At 37.1% G+C, this 17,071-nt stretch overlaps 1 protein-coding gene across 1 annotated transcript in view; it reads left to right on the top strand.

The window, feature by feature from the left end:
* The window catches only part of LOC130069857 (V-set and transmembrane domain-containing protein 2-like protein), a 62,616-nt gene that overhangs the window by 30,167 nt on the left and 15,378 nt on the right, over nucleotides 1-17,071 (top strand). Inside the window, exon 2 of the mRNA XM_056234007.1 lies at nucleotides 15,960-16,129. Within this exon, the coding sequence (XP_056089982.1) occupies nucleotides 15,960-16,129 (170 nt within the window). The remainder of the gene's footprint in view (nucleotides 1-15,959; nucleotides 16,130-17,071) is intronic.

Here is a 17,071-nt window from a genome sequence, read left to right as displayed (position 1 = left end):
TAGTTGGTCTCACGCGCCGTTGAATAACACGGGGAGGCGGGTTTCACTTTTCAGGGCTTGTGCGGCACGCTTGGTATATACGTATATAAATGCATGCATACACACTGGTTGACTTTATATCAGCATACTACTGGAGTTTTTTCTGTGATATTTTGCAGGTTTATCAGGTTGGTGAGGTTTAGCTGCTGTCAAGTCAAGTCACCTTTTATAGCGCTTTTTACAATACTGATTGTTTCAAAGCAGCTTTACAGAGATAACAGGAAAATAATGCAACAAAGATAATGCAATAATGATGGTTCATTTTTGTTGTAAAAAAGTTATTAATTTTGTTAATTTATATATCTAGCTGCTCTGGAGAAAACTGTGATGTCATCGTCCAGCTCAATTCAGTTCTCATATAATGGTGTCAATGCAGGCAGATTAATAATATTGTTGAATATTAAATGTCCCCAACTAAGCAAGCCAACAAAGCAGGATGAAACCGCTGCTTTTTCTGTGTCTTTTTCAGGTTTCTGCACTCATATTCATGCTGTGAGATGTTATAAACATCTCAAAGATTCTCGTTCTTGCTGATTTTGGATCAGGTTATTAGGCCATTATATCTAAATAGTATGTTTGTTTGTTTGTGTATAGCAGCATAAATCATGTTCTCTACAATCTTATACAAATTTACTATGTTAACCATAATTTGGGCCAGAATATATTAATTTGCACTTCATATTTTGCTCTTCTTGGCTCAGTAGACTTACACTTATAATCTTTTGTTTTTGGAAGAATATTTGAGGAGAAATACTGAGATTTCTGACTTTTTATTGTAGATTTTATGATCTTGAGTAAATCTGAGAGCAGTTTGAGCTATTTGTAAGATCCTTTCTGGAAATATTAAAGAGATATTACTTTTTTCTTACTTTCTTTTTGTTTTGTTGTCAATTTGGATGCAGTCACTCACTCATGTGAAGTTATATGAGAAACATCTGAGAAAGAGGAGATTTAAAAGTCACAAAATCTCACTTCTGTCCAGACGAAACATTGAGATTAAGATATTTCTTTTCTTTTCTACATGTATAGTTAGTTTCAGCAGTAAATAAATCATGAAATATATAACAGATCTTTGTCAAACTGAGTAGGAAGCTTTCAGAATCTGTTGTTTGGCTGTACACTGCAAAAAAAAAATGCTTTTCTTACTTGGTATTTTTGTCTTGTTTCCAGTCCAAATATCTAAAAAATTCTTAAATCAAGATGCATTTACTAGATGAGTAACATGACATAAGATATTATGTCCAGTTTCCGGGGGAATTAATCAAAATTAAATGAGTTGATGCTTTAAAAAAGCTAAATTATCTGCCAATGGGTTTAGAAAAATCATATTAATTCAAACCAAAACGAGATTATTTTTCTGACCCCATTGGCAGATAATTGTGCATGTTTTGAGAAAAAAACTCAATTTTAACTCAATTTTAACTTAATTTTTTTTTATTTCCCCAGAAAACAAGACTTAATATCTTATGTCATTTTACTACTTTAGTAAATGGATCTTAATTTAAGAAATGTTTGATATTTGGACTGAAAACAAGACAAAACTACTAAGTAAGAAAAGCATTTTTTGCAGTGTAGAAGCTGTAACTTTAGTTGCTATGGTAATTATGGTTACCATGGTACATTTCCATAAGGAAAGATTTTTGTAAGGCTTGTGTCACTGTTACAGGGAGTCAGTTGGTACAACATTACTATATAATATTGAAGGTTACAATTAACTGATTTGTATACAATAACAAACTTTATAATTATGTTTCTACTTCAAATTGTTTTTTTTTAAATATAACATTTAAAATGGCGCTTTCATAAAAACTTGAACAGAAAAAATATAATGATTATGTAATGTGGTGCAAATATTTATCAAAATGCTAATTTTTTCTAGCTGACTAATGAGTGTATGGTCATTGACTGGCTTTTCTGAGGTAAATGCGACATTACGTGACGTTGTTCTCGAGGTGTTTTATTGACGGCTTTCCAGTTGAAACACTGATTGAATGATTACATGAGATATGATATGGATTTCAATAAGTTCTACTGTATCTTTCAACACTTTCTAATGATCATTCATGTTTATTTGATGCTATTACTAGTAAAGTTGAAGAGATGATCGCTTCACGTCCTGCTTGATCTGAGTTTGAATTTCGTAATAAAATGGACAGAATTTGAAATTTGATACTTTGTTTCATATCAAAAGTAACGTAGCTCAAAGCTTATTGTGATTTATTGGATGGGAGGTGCGATACAATATTCTGTTCATTCATCGACTGAAAACGGCAAGACCGATTCTTGGGGATTTAAGAATCAATATCGGTTCATAAAAATGAAAATCGATTAAAATGGAGAAATCAGTATTTTTTTTACCCAGCCCTATTCTTTGGCCAACCAAAAATGGTTAATCTATGACATCGCTTTGAAAACACCAATTTGAAATTTATACTTTATTTTAAAAAATGTGTTTCATATTTCATATTGGTTGTTTCAACCCAACTTTGGGTCAAACATGCACTGTGAAAATGAATACGCTATATCTACTCAATAAAATTGTGACAACAGATTACAAGCAATATTATTAATTAAATTGAACAAATTAGAATTGAGTAATAATTAATCAAATTAATTCCTTAAAAGTTAACCATTTAAAATGAGTGAAACAAAATTTAAACAAAAATATCTGAATAACAGACAGACGTCAAAGATGAATTAAGAAGTCTTTATTTTTTATTGCCAACATTGACGACACATGATGTTAACAAGCAGAATCAATGAAGGAGAAAAACGTAATTTTAAGTCACCATTATGATGATCAGTGTTTGTTTTAGTTGGGCTCTTGACCCTTAAATCATTAACTTTATTAATTTTGTTTGGCTGCTGTACCTGAGTTATAACAGCCAGATGAACAAATAGAAAAGGTGATCTGATGGTGTTGGTTATGTTTAAACATAATCATTATTTCACAATCATTTGACTTGAATCACTGACCTCATATAGAGCCCGATTTCTGAGTTAGGTTTACTTTATTAATTATAGCAGCACTGTCCTTATACAGCATAATATTTGTAACTTTTACAGTGTAATCCAAATAATTTCTAAAAAGTTTCTCTTATACAAAAAAGTGACACACAGTCTCTTTTTTTAACGAACCCAGTCGTTGAGTTAAATTTTAAAATTACTTTTTTAACCCAATGTTTGGGTTTGTCCATATTTGAACCAATACTGGTTTAAAACAACCCAGCATTTTTTAGAGTGTAAACATACGTGAAATCTTGAATCCAATTCAGGCGTTTGCATGCTTAAAGTTTTTCCCACACCGACCCTTTTAATCCGATCGGCTCAAACGGGTCGGTGATGTGTCTACACGAAGGCTTTCCAGGGATTGTGTGAGCGCGTGTAAGCTGTTCTGCTGTGTGTGTCTCCTCCCGCTCTGAAGAAGTGATGGTACGTGCGGATCACCTCTGGTTTCCAGGGGCAACAGGAGCACTTGACTGCCACTCGAGCTCATATACGTGAGGGTAAGTGCAGATTAAACGCCACGTTTGCTTTGAAGTGAAGCTCTTAGTCTCGCGTTTGACACGCCACCGTCAAGAATCATGTGGAATTTCAAACGTTTTCGCTTTCATCTTGAATATCGAGCGCTGACCCGCCCAACAAACGCAGCAGCAAAAGTTCCCCGCGTGATGTGGAGAATAAATATTAGATCGTTTCATGAAGGGCTTTTGTGAAGTATAAATCTGGAACTCAGAATCCAAAACTGATTAAATGAACTAAATGAAAAGAACGGATGATTGAAGGCGTGTTGGTTTGAAACGGTCTCCATCTACTGTTTGAGTTGCCGATGGCTCGGCTTTTCTCCGTGACGTCCTCTCTCAGCGTCTCTGAATCTCCGTCTGCCAGCAGGGCTCCTTCTGTTTGTCCAGGCATTGATGAGGTTTGAGGAAGGATCTCACCCGCTTGAAAATGTCCCGAGACATCAGGAGGAGCATGAATGACTGTTGTCTCAGATCTCAGCTGATTTCTCATGAACTCATAAGAGTGTCTTTTCGGGGTCAGGCTTTCATATTGAATTGAATTTCTTTTTTTTTTTTACAAATCAGATTTATATGTGTTTTAAAATCAAATTATTAGGAGTGTATTTCATACCCTTTTTGTTGTTGTTTCTGGATGCAAAGGCACTAGTGTTTCTCGCGCGCTGCAGTAAATGATGAATGATTGAGTGAACGAGTGGTTTTGGAGGCATTGTACGGGTGAATGTGTAAAATCCAGCCTTGCCTCTGACACTCATGTTGTCTCCTCGGGACAGTGACAGTGAGATGTCATGATCGAGTCCCAGGTTTCTCGGTCCAGACGTGACAGCTCCTCTCAGCTGATGTATGAGAACGTCTCCTGGCATCATGCTTACATTACATCATCACTATCATAACTGATGTAGATATTGTCCATACTGAACAAACAGATCAGATTTCATATGGCAAGATGCAGATATTGTGGATAGTCATTGGGTTCAGTGCTGTCTGATTAAGGGTGTCCTAACAATGTTTTTAATAATCTATATTTAATAGCATTAACCTTAAGATGTGCTTATCGTAGAACTACAAGAATTTTTTTAAAAGTAGTCCTTTTTGGCTTGTTTGAGTTTTGTAAAAAATAAATAAATAAATCCCGCTTTGTTTGAGTGTCAATGCTGCATAACATACAACATACACTTCTATTAAAGATGCATTCAGTGAAAACAAGTCTTAATATTCACTATTGGTCAAAAGTTTGGAATAATTAAGATTATTTTTTAATGTTTAAAAAAACTCTCTTATGCTTATAGGCTGCATTATTTAATGAAAATGCTGTAAAAACAGTAATATTGTGAAATTTTATTGCAATATAAAATGGTAATGGACTCTTGGCTGTTTTATAGGGAGTTGATGAATGTTCTTTGACTGTGTTTACATGGCCATAAAGATTCTGGGAGCTATTACACCCTTTCTCAAAGCCTTCATGTTGTTTTGGGCTCTACTTGAACAAGTTTTTATGCTTGAATGTTAATTATTTTCTCTTATTACACGGCTCTGTGGAATACTTGATTCTGATTGGTCAATCGCGCCATCCAGCGATATGAAGTCAGCAGCGCTATACATTGCTAGGAAAGGTTTTTCTTCGTGGAAAGTTTGCATTTTGTGAGCTAATAAAATATTATAACTCCGTCGAATCAATATTTTGTGTACAATTATTTAATTATGCCATCCAGTATCGTTGACTCTCTCTCTCTCTCTCTCTCTCTCTCTCTCTCTCTCTCTCTCTCTCTCTCTCTCTCTCTCTCTCTCTCTCTCTCTCTCTCTCTCTCTCATACAAATGCAGCTGCTGCCATTTAATACAAACAGGTACGAATTTAAAACAGTTTTATCTCAGATCAATATCTCTTATCGACATATAATTATTTGTGTTGAAATGCTGTGTAATAAGTGTATGACTGTATACCGTATCTCTTAAATGAACGTCTAGTTTGAACTCGCCGCTGCGACTGCTCTCTTTGCATTTAAAGACCTAATCAAATATTTCAAGTCAGATCAATATTTCGTGTCTAATTATTTACTAATGTGGCAAGTAGACATGTAATAAGCGGGATAATGTACATCCAGCCGGTTGTTATCTCAGAATAAACCCCTTCAGGCTGATGGAAGACTTGATCCTGACCACCCTGTCGGGGTTTATTCTGATATAACAACCGGCTGGATGTACATATTATATATATATATATATATATTATTATATCCCTCACATATTCTCCATTGTTGCAGCTCCTCTCTTCCCAGTCTGTCAGTAACGCTCTGTTTACTTCCTGTCTCTATGAAGCCCCTCCTTCTGAAAAGCACACTGTGCTCTGATTGGTCGGCTGGATCAGTGTGTTGTGATTGGTCAAGCGCTTCGAGTGTGTTTGGGAAATGTCCCGCCCCTTTCCATAACCGCCAGTTTCAACACACTACTAACTAACTCAACCAGGCCCCGCCCCTTTATTCTGCGTATGAATTATTATAATGAGGAATATTGTGACGTGTTCGTTCCCGAAAGAAACTCAAGACTACAATGGAGGCGTTTCAGGGAGTTCAGAAACACTGACACTGATATAGGGAAGAACTTAGTTACTTTTCAGAGCTTTTTCAAGCTCAAACTGCAACATTACACACTAAACTAAAGAAAGATGAACATTTAAAAAAAGCTCTTTAATATTAATTTGCTAAAATGAAGAGTGAACATCTCCCTTATTTTCACAAGAGATGCGCAGGAAAAAACATGCATATTTCAGTTAATTCAGAGTATTTTACAACTATCAAGCATGTAAATGTCTTTTTCTGAATAAAAGTGTTGCGTGGCCTCTATCCTGCGGCTGATGTGGTTTTATGATAGTTTGTGCGTGTGTTATATTTCCCAGCAGCCGATGTTGTAGCGTCTCGATCGTGTTTCACAGCATCTGAGCCGAATAACCGCGCGAGGCGCTTTGATCTTAACTCAATCAAGCAGAGATTCACATTTCAAAGGTTCGGGACGAGAAACCTGCCGCCTGCTTCTTCAAATGAGTGTCTCCCTGAAAGGAACGGCCTCCGCCTCGCTCCCCGGTGCGATATTTAGGGCGTTTTCCGCTCATCTCGTCGGGTTTTTCATTAAAGAGTTTGCTGTGCTGATGGACTGGGTCGAACAGGCTCTCAGTGTCTGATAGAGATGGTGATTACGCGGATGTCGCTCTTGTATCTGATCTGCCTTCTTTCTGTTCCCTGTGAAATAATGATGCCCCAGGACCCCAATTATAATATGCAGATGGGCTAGCAGTAATTACTGCAACACTTCCCTGTCATCTCTGTCCCAGCGAGGCTTCGCTCGCTTTAGAAGAGCTTTTGTGGAGGGAAACGATGCCAGAGAGAATCTCACCGATGCGTTCGATGCGATCAGGTTTGACTCTGTGGAGAAACGGGGAAAAAATGTCATTCACTGAAATGACTCAAACAAATCCAAGCAATTTATATTAGTCATTATTTATATTTATATATATATATATAAACACACTCACACACATTTAAGAATAGTACTATCTATCTATCTATCTATCTATCTATCTATCTATCTATCTATCTATCTATCTGTCTTTCTATCATTATGTCTATCTATCTGTCTATCTGTCTGTCATCTGTCTATCTATCTATCTGTCTGTCTATCTGTCTTTCTATCATTCTGTCTATCTATCTATCTGTCTATCTATCTATCTATCTATCTATCTGTCTATCATTCTATCTATCTATCTGTCTATCTGTTTGTCGTCTGTCTATCTATCTATCTATCTATCTATCTATCTATCTATCTATCTATCTATCTATCATTCTATCTATCTGTCTATCTATCTATCTATCTATCTAGGTATCTATCTATCTATCTATCTATCTATCTATCTGTCTGTCTGTCTGTCTGTCTGTCTGTCTGTCTGTCTGTCTGTCTGTCATCTGTCTATCTATCTATCTATCTATCATTCTATCTGTCTGTCTATCTCTCTGTCTGTCTCTGTTTTGGAGAAACAACTGAGATGTTGTTTCTGTCCCGCTGCTTTGACTTTAATCACCCTTTTTCTATGTGATACGGATTCATATACTCATTCATCAGTGTTATGCTTCATGATATCAACTCATTTTATGCATAATGAACAAATGACTTATCTCCAGGCCGTGATCGGAGCGTGTGCAGATTTCCCAGCATGCCTTTTGTCTGGACGTAAGTCTGTGGACCCCTGTGGGTTTGACTGTGTCCGCTGGCGTTTGAACGGGATTATGGGTAAATGAAGAGGCGCTCTGGAGGAAACGCTTAAGAGGATTTAAGTGTGTTATTAGCCATATGTTGAGGGATTCGTTCGTTTCGGAGCTCGTTTGAGCGGCACACGCAGAGAACCTGACGTGTGTTTAGAGGAACACTAGAGCGGTGGGGTTCAGGAGATTCCCCCCTTCTATGTAAAGCGCTTTGACTACCCAGAGAAGCGCTATATAAATGTAACAAATTATTATTATTATTATTATTATTAGACTGGAACTCTTCCTCATGTTAGATATTTAAACCTGTATACACTACCATTCAGGGACGTGCACAGACATTTGAAGGGGCAGGGGCTCAAGTGAAAAAAAGGGCACTTCTCATAATTACTTTTTTTTTTTTAAACAAAAAAGTATATATATTAACACAACTCTGACTTTTAAAAAAAAATAATTCAAAAAGTTAATTAATTTTATCTTCCTTAAACTCACGCAATTGTTTCAATTTCAAAAGATGTCTACAAAATAATCAGTTCACACAGAAACCATGGTCTCCTTAGTGTTCATGGGCCCTATTTTAACGATCTGAAACGCAAGTGTCAAAGCGCAAAGCGCAAGTAACTTTGTGGGCGGATCCCGGCGCTGTTGCTATTTTCCCGGCGGGATAAATGCCTCTTGCGCCTGGCGCAAAAGGGGTTGGTCTGAAGTAGCTTCATTATTCATAGGTGTGGTTTGGGCGTAACGTGAAATAAACCAATCAGAGCGTCATCTCACATTCCCTTTAAGAGCAGGCGCGCTTGTTCTAAAGCGGATTCCTATTATAACGGCGGATTTGCCAGGAGCGGTTCACAGCCGAGGAGAGCAACGTTCTCGTCAGGGCCGTAAAACACAGAGAAGTGACATTGGGGATGGAGAAACCCACCCAAATTAACTTCTGTTAAACAGGCGTATGATAATTTGGGTAAATGTGTAAGCTACATGTATGCTTTTATAATAAATTGTCTATCTATCTAGTTTTTTTTCTGGTCAGTGGCGCAATTGTTTTATAGAACAGCAAAATAGCATGAGGGAAAGTTTGCGCCGGAACACGCCTCCTCTTTGCACTGAACCGCCCCGGGGAGCGCAAGTGTATTTCTTAGTTAACCGACGTGTGTCTGTGGAGGGAAAAGCCCGCTGTGCGCGGGTGCAAAATAGGAATGATACATGCGTCAGTGTACAAAGTCATTTGCGCCGAGTGCAAGATAGGGCCCCATATGTTTATAGAGCAGCAAAGGAAACCATGCCACAATGTGCATGTTTTCTATGCTACTAGTTTCAATCAAGTATATATTTGATACACCTGATGGTGACATGGACTTAGTTTCACATTTGAGGGAGGACTGTATCATCATCATCAAATAAAACCTTCAAAATCCACATTTAGATGGAGTTTGTTTTAAACCTACTAGTGTTGTCAAAAATATCGATATTTCGATAAATATCGATACTGAAATATCTGAACGGTACCAATACTAATTTCTCGAAGTATCGATACTAGCCGAGCAGTCACTTTCACTTCTCTCAAAAGGCGCGTTGACAAACACCACACGTGACGCACTCGTCTCATTCGCTCTGGCAAAAGTGAAGTGAATGGAAAGATGGCGAGGGCGGCGCCCCCGCGACCGGCTTTGGTTGATTGATAAAGAACACCGCGAGCGGGCATGTCGGAGAATAGCGCGGACACGCGTAAAAAACACACCGCGAGCTGGCATGTCGGAGTCGGAGAATAGCGTGGACACGCGCTACACACCGCGAGCGGGCATGTCGGAGAATAGCGCGGACACGCGCTACACACCGCGAGCGGGCATGTCGGAGAATAGCGCGGACACGTGAGCGGGCTGCGGGCACCCAACAGATTGTTTGACTATCAATAATCCCTCACATCACTCATTTTTTAAAAATTATTGTATAGGTGAAAACAGTCTTAAGGAACAGGCTCCAGGGGTAGGCTACTATTTAGCAGCATATATGCTCAGCATCAGGGGTGTTTGTTGTTTGGACAGACCTGCCCCCACTGCTAAAAAAAAAATCCTCAAGGAAACACTGTAACTCTTCTCATTTTAACTTTTCTGAAACATTAACCAAGATGGCCTAATATTGTTGTTGATATGAGTCTGTGTTGTCTCGTTTTAATTCTTAAAGTTAACATAATCTGACTGAGGAGTCTTAGACAAGTAAATATTGTAACTGTGGTCAAATGTAAATTAACTGGTGCCTATTTAACTTTATTCAAAAATTATTATTTAATTCTGCAATTTTCCTTCATTAGCGATTATCATCAATTTGATTACACAGATATTAATTAAACTAAACAGCTAGACAATGGCATCTCTGAATTCAATAATGACATGCCTTTAACTGAAAATTGAATGTTTAATCTTATTATTATACATTACTGACTCTCTATCCTCCAATTTGATACTGTTAAGTGCTTTTTTGTTACAGTATATTTTAATCTTTGATAACAGTAGGTAATAAAAATACATCATGTTAGCTCTGGTCCAATTAAAAAATATAAACAAATAGAACTCAGGACATTTTTGTTCATGTAAAATATACCTCATTGTCATGTTCTAGACTTGTTATATTTAGCTTTAAATACAAAAAACACCCCCTTAATATTGTGGCAGTTTTTTCTCCGTGGTATCGAAAATGGTATCGAATATCGATATTTTTCAAGGTATCGTATCGAAGTTAGAAATTCTAGTATCGTGACAACACTAAAACCTACTATCCTCCATCTGTTTGCATCTGTAGATTTATTCTAAATTCACCAATTTAGATTTCTACATTTCAGGGGGAAAGACTCTTGATGTATGTAAGTCATTAAAGGAGTAGTTCACTTTAAAAAAAACTTTTGCTGATAATTTACTCACCCCCATGTCATCCAAGTTGTCCATGTCTTTCTTTCTTCAGTCGAAAAGAAATTAAGGTTTTTGATGAAAACATTCCAGGATTTTTCTCCATAAAATGCACTTTACTGGGCACCAAACGGTCCAAGGTCCAAAAGACAGTTTCAGTGCAACCTGCAAACTGTTCAAAGGGCTTTAAACGTTTCCAGACGATGAATAAGGGTCTTATCAAGCGAAACGATCGCTCATGTAAAAAAAAGAAAATAACAACGTTTAAGTTTTATAAGCTCACATGCTCGCCTTTCTCTGTTCTGTGTGACTCTCCTGTTCGAACTCGTTCATCAAAATGAACAAATCTTTTTTCGAGTCATTTGATTCATTTAACGACCGAAATGAACGAATTGACTCGGAAAAAGATTTGTTCATTTTGATGAACGAGTTCGAACAGGAGAGTCACACAGAACAGAGAAAGGCGAGCATGTGAGCTTATAAAACTTAAACGTTGTTATTTTCTTTTTTTTACATGAGCGATCGTTTCGCTTGATAAGACCCTTATTCATCGTCTGGTGTCATTTAAAACCATTTGAACAGTTTGCAGTTTGCACTGAAACTGTCTTTTGAACCTTGAACCGTTTGGCTACCATTGAAGTCCATTATATGGAGAAAAATCCTGGAATGTTTTCATCAAAAACCTTAATTTCTTTTCGACTGAAGAAAGAAAGACATGGACATCTTGGATGACATGGGGGAGAGTAAATTATCAGGAAAAGTTTTTTTAAAAGTGAACTAATCCTTTAACTTTAATAATAAGAATTTTAGGCCATAAAAAGTCATAAAAACGTCTGGATTTTCCATACAAGGTCATAAATTACATTTAGCCACGTCTTAAATTGATATGCTCATTCATTCATTATCGCGATATAATTTTTCTCGATAAAACGATATCAAGTTCGAGTCAATATCGTCAATACTCGATATCAATATCAAGTTGGATAAATGTTCGATAATGTGTATGCGCCAAAAGCGTAACGAAACTCATTTGAACCGCGCGCGCCTCACGGACTGTTTATCCGCTCGGCTCAAAGTCCAAACGGCAGCGCGAGCTCACTAGAGCAGACCAGTTTACTCTGATCGGCGCTTCAGAACTCCTGGATACAATATTCAATAAATATATTTGTTTGACAGGGAAGCTGTGCGCAAACAGGAATATATACTATTTAAAAATAAATTTAAAAAAGCACCCCAGAAAAAAGGAGTGCAGCTACAGTCCCCCACCCAGAGTCCCGCATTCTCAGACCCCTCGTTTTTCGAGACAGCGCCTCCTATCAAATTGGATCAGATAAACATGTGAAGAACTTAAGCCTAAACGTGAGTATCGTCAATTTTATTTTAGCGAATCATACTCATTTGATTTATTTTTTAATCAAACTACTTTATAGCTCATCAGTACACCAACATATGAATAGTCCATTTAATATTTGTAAAGGTAGTTTGTAACAAAATTTGAGCCGTTAATGTATGTTTTTCGCCTTTTTTCCCCGAAAATATTTTGATAGCTAACATTAGCCTTTATTGACTGTAATTTGACTGTATGGGCTCTGTAGGCTGGTCTTAAAATTGGAATTTGAGTTTGACTCTCTCTTTTTTTTAAAAGATGGATATAACAATTCACTTTCAGAAATCCAGAAATGTCATAAATGCTGCAGTGATTTTCACTGCCCATTCTGTGCCCCCATATATTTCAAACCCACAAAGTTGTCCAAAGTTCAAAAACATCTTAGTGCAACATGAAGGTAACATTTGCAAACAAATTTTTTTTTTTTTTTTTTTTGCTTTTGCAATTGTATGCTGTTGTATTCCAGGGTACACCATATTGATGCGGTCGCCCCTGCCGAACCCAGCAACATTATCATTTTATGATTATCCAAAGCGACTTTAAATGAGGAGGTTTTTTTTTATGCAATTGAAGACGAAAAGTAAAGTCAATAACACAATTCTTCCTTTTTTCTTTACACCAAGATGATGTTTATGTGATCGTTAAATAAAGTAGCCTACTGAATTGTTTACTATTGGTGTTTTGTCTATTCTTATTTGAGTTTTGCTTCGCATTCAAAATATCAAAAAACAGGTTTTGTAATGTTAGAATGGTATAATGTTAATTAGACCATTATAGGTTGAACTGAAAGAAAAATTGTAATTGTAATTTTAAAAAAAAACATTGATTGTAGCAATATAATATCACATAATATTTTTTCAGAAGATAGTTCAATCTGTAATTGTATCCCTTCCATCAGTAATTTTCTTTCAATTAGGCCTACACCCACACTCAAAAAATAACTGGGTAATTAGTCAGAGAACAGAACACAATGAGTTTTTTTGGCACATGCATTAAGCAGGGAACGCAAATATTTATTTGGATAACTTTAAATAAAACGAGACCGTAATATTCCTATTGTTTTCAATGGCATTTGGATAAGGTTGCGCTGTCTCGAAAAACGAGGGGTCTGAGAACGCGAGACTCATAATATTGGAAAAAAGGGCACTTTCTCTCCAGGAATAAAAAGGGCAGGACAGGTGCTCAAGCCCCTTTTGATGGCTATGTGTGCTGTGTGCACGTGCTTGCTTGCTACCATTCAAAAGTTTGGAGTCATGTTTTTGGACCTAGAATTTTTTTTCTGCTCACCAAGGCTGCATTTATTTGATCAAAAATACAGAAAAGAAGAACAGTAATATTGTGAAATATTATTAGAATTCCAATCAAATGGTTTTCTGTGAATATATAGTAAAATGTAATTGATTCTTGTGATCATTTCAGCATCATTACTCCAGTCTTCAGTGTCACATGATCCTTCAGAAACTATTCTAATATGCTGATTTGCTGCTCAAGAAACATTTCTGATTATTATCAATGTTGAAAACAGTTGTGCTGCTGCTTCATATTTTAGTGGAAACTGTGATACATTTTCTTTTCTAGGATTCTTTAATGAAGAGAAAGTTCTAAAAGAACAGCATTTATTTGAAATAGAATCTTTTGTAACATTATAAATGTCTTTTGATGTCACTTTTGATTAATTTAATGCATCATGGTAATGTACATGTCTTTGTGTTGCCACCATGATCTCAGATCTCTTTAATATCGCAGTTATTTCTCCAGCAATCTAATTCAATTTAGCTGCGAAAGCGCCTTGTATCTGTAATGTCTTCCAGGGATTCGTGACTTCCTGTGGACCGTCAGGTGTGAGCGGGTTCTCTTTGAAGTGTGCGCATCACTTCCTGCAGGGCCTGTAAGGATTGATAAGAGAGAAATGATTCCTCCACACTGATTTGCGCTCGTTCGTTCTGACGGCGTCTCTTCTGCGCTTCGGCCGGTGTTTGGTGTTCGGTGGAGGGGGACTCATATCTTCAAGGCTTTGACGTGAAGGATAATTGAATTGTGTTTGTCTGAAGTCGCGGATGAGCTTGTTTCACTCGCGAGGTCAGTCAAGGGAAACGCTGCACTTGAGTGTTTCAGCTTCTGAGAACAACTTTATCCAGTAGCTAGATGCTTGTTTTCTTGCGATAAAGCCTCTTGAACGTTCACTGATATCTCCGGATCTGATGTTGGCCGTTCAGGTATTGGACATTTTCCAAAATGTTATCTGAGATGATAATGGTATCTTGAAAAAAAGCGAGAAGAGGGAAGATTGAGTTGTTCAATCGACATCGGTCTCTACACAAATACGAGACGTTCAGGCTTCGTGCCTTGAGTCGTTAAAGAGGTTCACTTGTAGAATAGTACAGATGATGTTCAGACGTTAAAGGGAATAAAAGGAGATGTTTTGCAGAATGTTCATGCTGTTCTTTTTGAATACAATCAAAATAAACGGGAATTGAACGAACTGAGCTCCAGAAATGACACAAATGAAGTCTTGTGCATCATATTTCAGGTCACATGAAAGCTTTTCTAATTTCTCAAAATGTATTCACGCTCGTGTTCAGTTGCAAATATGACTGGTCAAATTTTTTTTTTTGCCAGGCTTGATGCAGTGCATTAACTAAAACTAAAACTAAAACTAAAACTAAACCCATTTAAAAAAAAACATTTATACTTGAATTGCCAAGACAACATTTCTGTTTTTTATTTAGTTTTGTGTTTTAGTATCTTAAAACACATTTGTTCACTTGATCCTTTCCTTGATTTATTTTATTGTTGTATTTTGTTTTATTTTACTTCTATAAATTGATTACACAATGTTTTTCTTTGCATTTCTCTTCTGTAAAGCACTTTGTAAACAGTTTTTCAAAAGGTCTGACATGCAGCTCTCTGTGCGCGTGCTTAAGAAAACCATATATAAGTGCCAGTTTAGACAGATATGGCTTTAAAACACATGCAGATAATAAACTTTCATGATGATGAAGAACTGCAATGTCTCGTGAGCATGACCACGATAGAGATGATAATAGAAACCAAACAGATGTTTTAGTTTTTGCCAGAGCATCTGAGGCGCGAGCTGTACAGGCTCCGCCCTCGTCTGGAAAGGGGGCGGGGCATCAGCTCATTTGCATTTAAAGATACATGCACGAAAACAGCGTGTCTTTCCTACCACTCAAAGATGCATTTACAACATGGTATAATCAATGATCTATGGGGTATTTTGAGCTGAAAATTCACAGACACATTTATGCGGACACCTGAGACTTGCAGTCAAACCCAAAATGTATTCAGACACGTTCAACATTTCTTACATTATCACAGTTTATTTGCTATAGTTTAGAAGATGTTAATAATATGAGTTATCAGATCAGTTGATATTTCACTGGTTTTGTCCGTCCTTCTGTTAGACTCTCACACATTAATTATGTTGAATATCTGTCAGCTGTTAAATTTAACTACACAATTAGATAATACCAGTTTAGCTCAAACAATTACCAAGCAATGCTTCATGTTGTTCAGTCTGTGTGTAAAAAGAGCATTAGCAATTAAAGCAAAAACACTTCAGCAAAACATGTTCAGGTCAAAGTGTCTGAATAATTATTGGTCCCAAATTTGTATAAATGTTACTGGTAGTCACTGGATGAAGAATTTTTGGGTATAATATGTCACAGTTTACTTTATTTTACTATCCTCACATAGTGTCCTGCACCCACTAGTAAAAAAAAAAAACATTAAAAATGATATCTGGTGTCTGATAATTTTTTGGTTTAACTCTATATTACATCTAGTTAAAAGAGGCATAATAGGTCTCCTTTAAATAGCCTCTCTTGTCTTCTTCCTCAGCGGTGTTCACAGAGGTCCCTCATGACATCTCGGCACAGAGCGGTCAGGACGTGGAGATGGCCTGCTCGTTTCGAGGCGCGGGGTCACCGTCCTATTCGCTGGAGATCCAGTGGTGGTACATCAGGAACCACAGAGAATGGACGGACAAGCAGACGTGGACCACCAATCAGGTATGGCGTGAATTATTATTAATTGGACCTGAAAACGTGAAAAAAAAAAACAATGAGGGAGAAACCCGAACCAAATCTAGAGACCAGGTACTCTTTTCACACCAGATAAGAAGAAACCACTTAGCAACCACCCAGAACACCCTAGCAACTACCCTGGGGTGTGTTTCCCGTACAACGACTCCTTCACTACTATAGTACGATGCATCGTTGAAGAAATCAGCTGGCTCGTCACGACTGTTTCCCGAAACCATATCGTCGCAAAGTGGTCTTTCAACCGTGTTGGTTAATGATGTCACGGAAGTGGTGGAGTAATAACTCATTTCAATGAATCTGTTTGAGATCGAATTAACGCTAGATGTTTTGATATAAATTACGGACATGGTATCTGAGGACTATTTCTAATTTTTCTCAGTTTTTTGCTTTATTTCCAGATTCAATATAGTCTCTTTCTTGTGTACTAGAGCACGTTCACACATGCGCAGTCTTCAAAAACGGTGCTTTAAATCTCTTGACACACTCAAAGACGTAAATGACATTTGTATGTATTCTAAATAAAAGATAAAGATTGTACTGAATGTCAGATTGCTTATTTGGCTCAAGATAAGGATTTATTGAGTCCACATGTCATGCAAACTAGAAACTTCTAACCACATCTGTCGTTACAAACACACAACTCTGCGATGCTGTTTGCGAATGTTCATTAGAACGATGGTTTCGGGAAACAAAGACTCGTTGAACTGCGCCCACGACCGATCTAAATTATCCAGATAGAAATGTATTGCCCATTTTCAATGGGAAAGTGCCCAAGCAACAATCGCTCGGCAAGATTGCCCAGCAACATTGCTCAAAAAGTTGCCCTGTGTATCATCACCTTGAGACCTTTAACACTGGTATATAATGTGAGCCGTCAGCTGTAAGGTTGAGGATTCAATGCCAATGTGT

This window comes from Rhinichthys klamathensis, unplaced genomic scaffold (assembly GCF_029890125.1).
Source record: "Rhinichthys klamathensis goyatoka isolate OS25496 unplaced genomic scaffold, OSU_Roscu_1.1 h1tg000386l_1, whole genome shotgun sequence".
Taxonomy (NCBI): Eukaryota; Metazoa; Chordata; class Actinopteri; order Cypriniformes; family Leuciscidae; genus Rhinichthys; species Rhinichthys klamathensis.
The sequence above is the reverse complement of the archived record's forward strand: the minus strand, read 5'-3'. Positions and strand labels throughout refer to the sequence as shown.